Here is a 2300-nt window from a genome sequence, read left to right on the forward strand (position 1 = left end):
TTTTTGAATAGGCATTGAATCCATGAGCCTCAAAAAGTCAGAAGAACATTCAAAGATCTACACTTAAAAAGTTTCTCCTATCTATGGCTTAAAGCTCAACATTCAGAAAACGAAGATCATGGCATCTGGTCCCATCACTTCATGGGAAATAGATGGGGAAACAGTGGAAACAGTGTCAGATTTTATTTTTGGGGGCTCCAAAATCACTGCAGATGGTGACTACAGCCACAAAATTAAAAGACGCTTACTCCTTGGAAGAAAAGTTATGACCAACCTAGATAGCATTTTGAAAAGCAGAGACATTACTTTGCCAACAAAGGTCCGTCTAGTCAAGGCTATGGTTTTTCCAGTGGTCATATGGATGTGAGAGTTGGACTGTGAAGAAAGCTGAGCGCTGAAGAATTGATGCTTTTGAACTGTGGTGTTGGAGAAGACTCTCGAGAGTCCCTTGGACTGCAAGGAGATCCAACCAGTCCATTCTAAAGGAGATCAGCCCTGGGATTTCTTTGGAAGGAATGATGCTGAAGCTGAAACTGCAGTCCTTGGGCCACCTCATGCGAAGAACTGACTCATTGGAAAAGACTCTGATGCTGGGAGGGATTGGGGGCAGGAAGAGAAGGGGACGACAGAGGATGAGATGGCTGGATGGCATCACTGACTCGATGGACTTGAGTCTGAGTGAACTCCGGGAGTTGGTGATGGACAGGGAGGCCTGGCGTGCTGCAATTCATGGGGTCGGACACGACTGAGCGACTGAACTGAACTGAACTGATCTATGTCTAACACCACTCCCCTTCCTCCCATAAGTATCTTTCTGATGCTGCTCTGTGCAAAGAAAAGCAAATGCAAATAGGGCCTCTTATATTCTCTCATTTCTTTATCATATGCTAAATGTAGCATATTATACACCTCCAAACTTTGCTGTTTTCACTTAATGGAATATAAAAGTAACTAACACTTATATGGTTCTTCTCTGCTGTGTGCCAGGCCCAGTTCTAAGCATTTGTGCATATTAACTCATTTAATACTCTCACCAACTCTATGAGATAAGTATTATTATTATTTGTTTGATAGATGATTATGTCAAGGCACAGAGAGGTTAAGTGACTTGCCCAAGATCACACAGATAGAAAGAGGTAGAGACAGGCTTCTGACTTAGGTAGTCTGGCTCCAGAGTCTGTGCTCTTAACCTCTCTCCAAGCTGCCTTACTCATATATATATATATATATAAAAAACTTATTTATTGTGCATTATGAATATATAATATAGATCACATATTATAAAAAATCAATTCACTTTCGTATAATATGAATTATGTATCTTCTGTATAGTGTTAAATATCTACTATATCAGTATGTAGAGGACTTTCTCACTTCTGAAACATCTATATAATATTCCATTATGTTCATGTCATTATTTAATCAGTCTTTTACTAATGGATATTTTGGTTATTTCTAAATCTTTTGCTATAGTAAGAATAATAATATAGACTAGAATAATATATACTTATATATAACATATCATAATATAATTAAATTATACTTATATTAACATACCAATAGATACTTATATATAACATACCATAATATAATACACCGTTGTCATATATAATTATAACAAAATAATAAATACTATAGTAAATATCAATAATGTCAATAATAATAGTATCAATTAAAAGAGTGTAATAATATATATTTACATTATTATGATCCTTATTTAAAATATACCATTATACTATAATATATGATTATAATGAATAACATAATAATATAAATGCTAGAATAAGGATTGGGCACATATTAATTTCCTATGTGTGCAGATCTATCTGTGGGATACATTCCCAGAAATGGGATTACTGAATTGAAGGCTATATGCATTTTTTACTTTGCAGCTAGTGCCAGAATGCCTTCCAAGGAACTTGGACCCCTTACCATCCCCACCAGCTATGTGCCAAGTGCCTGTTTCACTACGGTGGCACTCAGCGTGCTGTCAATAGAGCCACCTTAACCACTGCACCATACTGTCTCCCAAGGACAAATTACTTTGGAAGCTGAGTCCAAGGAAAACTAAGTCACAAACGAAAAGGTCAGAAAGGTTGAGATTGACATATGCACACTGCTATATATAAAATATATATATAAAATAGATAACTAATGAGAACCTACTGTATAGCACAGTGAATACTTCTCAATATTCTGCAGTGACCTATATGGGAAAAGAATCTTAGAAAGAGTGGATACATGTATGTATATAACTGATTCCCTTTGCTGTACAGCAGAAACTAACACACCATTGTTAA

The 2300-nt window shown here is 36.1% G+C and overlaps 1 protein-coding gene across 1 annotated transcript in view; it reads left to right on the top strand.

Moving 5' to 3' along the window:
* Window positions 1-961, top strand: part of CDK1 (cyclin dependent kinase 1) — a 93961-nt gene extending 93000 nt beyond the window's left edge. Inside the window, exon 8 of the mRNA XM_070781835.1 lies at window positions 12-961. Within this exon, the coding sequence (XP_070637936.1) occupies window positions 12-26 (15 nt within the window). The 3' untranslated portion in view covers window positions 27-961. The remainder of the gene's footprint in view (window positions 1-11) is intronic.
* The last annotated feature ends 1339 nt before the right edge of the window (window positions 962-2300 follow it).

The sequence above is a fragment of the Bos indicus genome, chromosome 28 (assembly GCF_029378745.1).
Source record: "Bos indicus isolate NIAB-ARS_2022 breed Sahiwal x Tharparkar chromosome 28, NIAB-ARS_B.indTharparkar_mat_pri_1.0, whole genome shotgun sequence".
NCBI classification, from domain to species: domain Eukaryota; kingdom Metazoa; phylum Chordata; class Mammalia; order Artiodactyla; family Bovidae; genus Bos; species Bos indicus.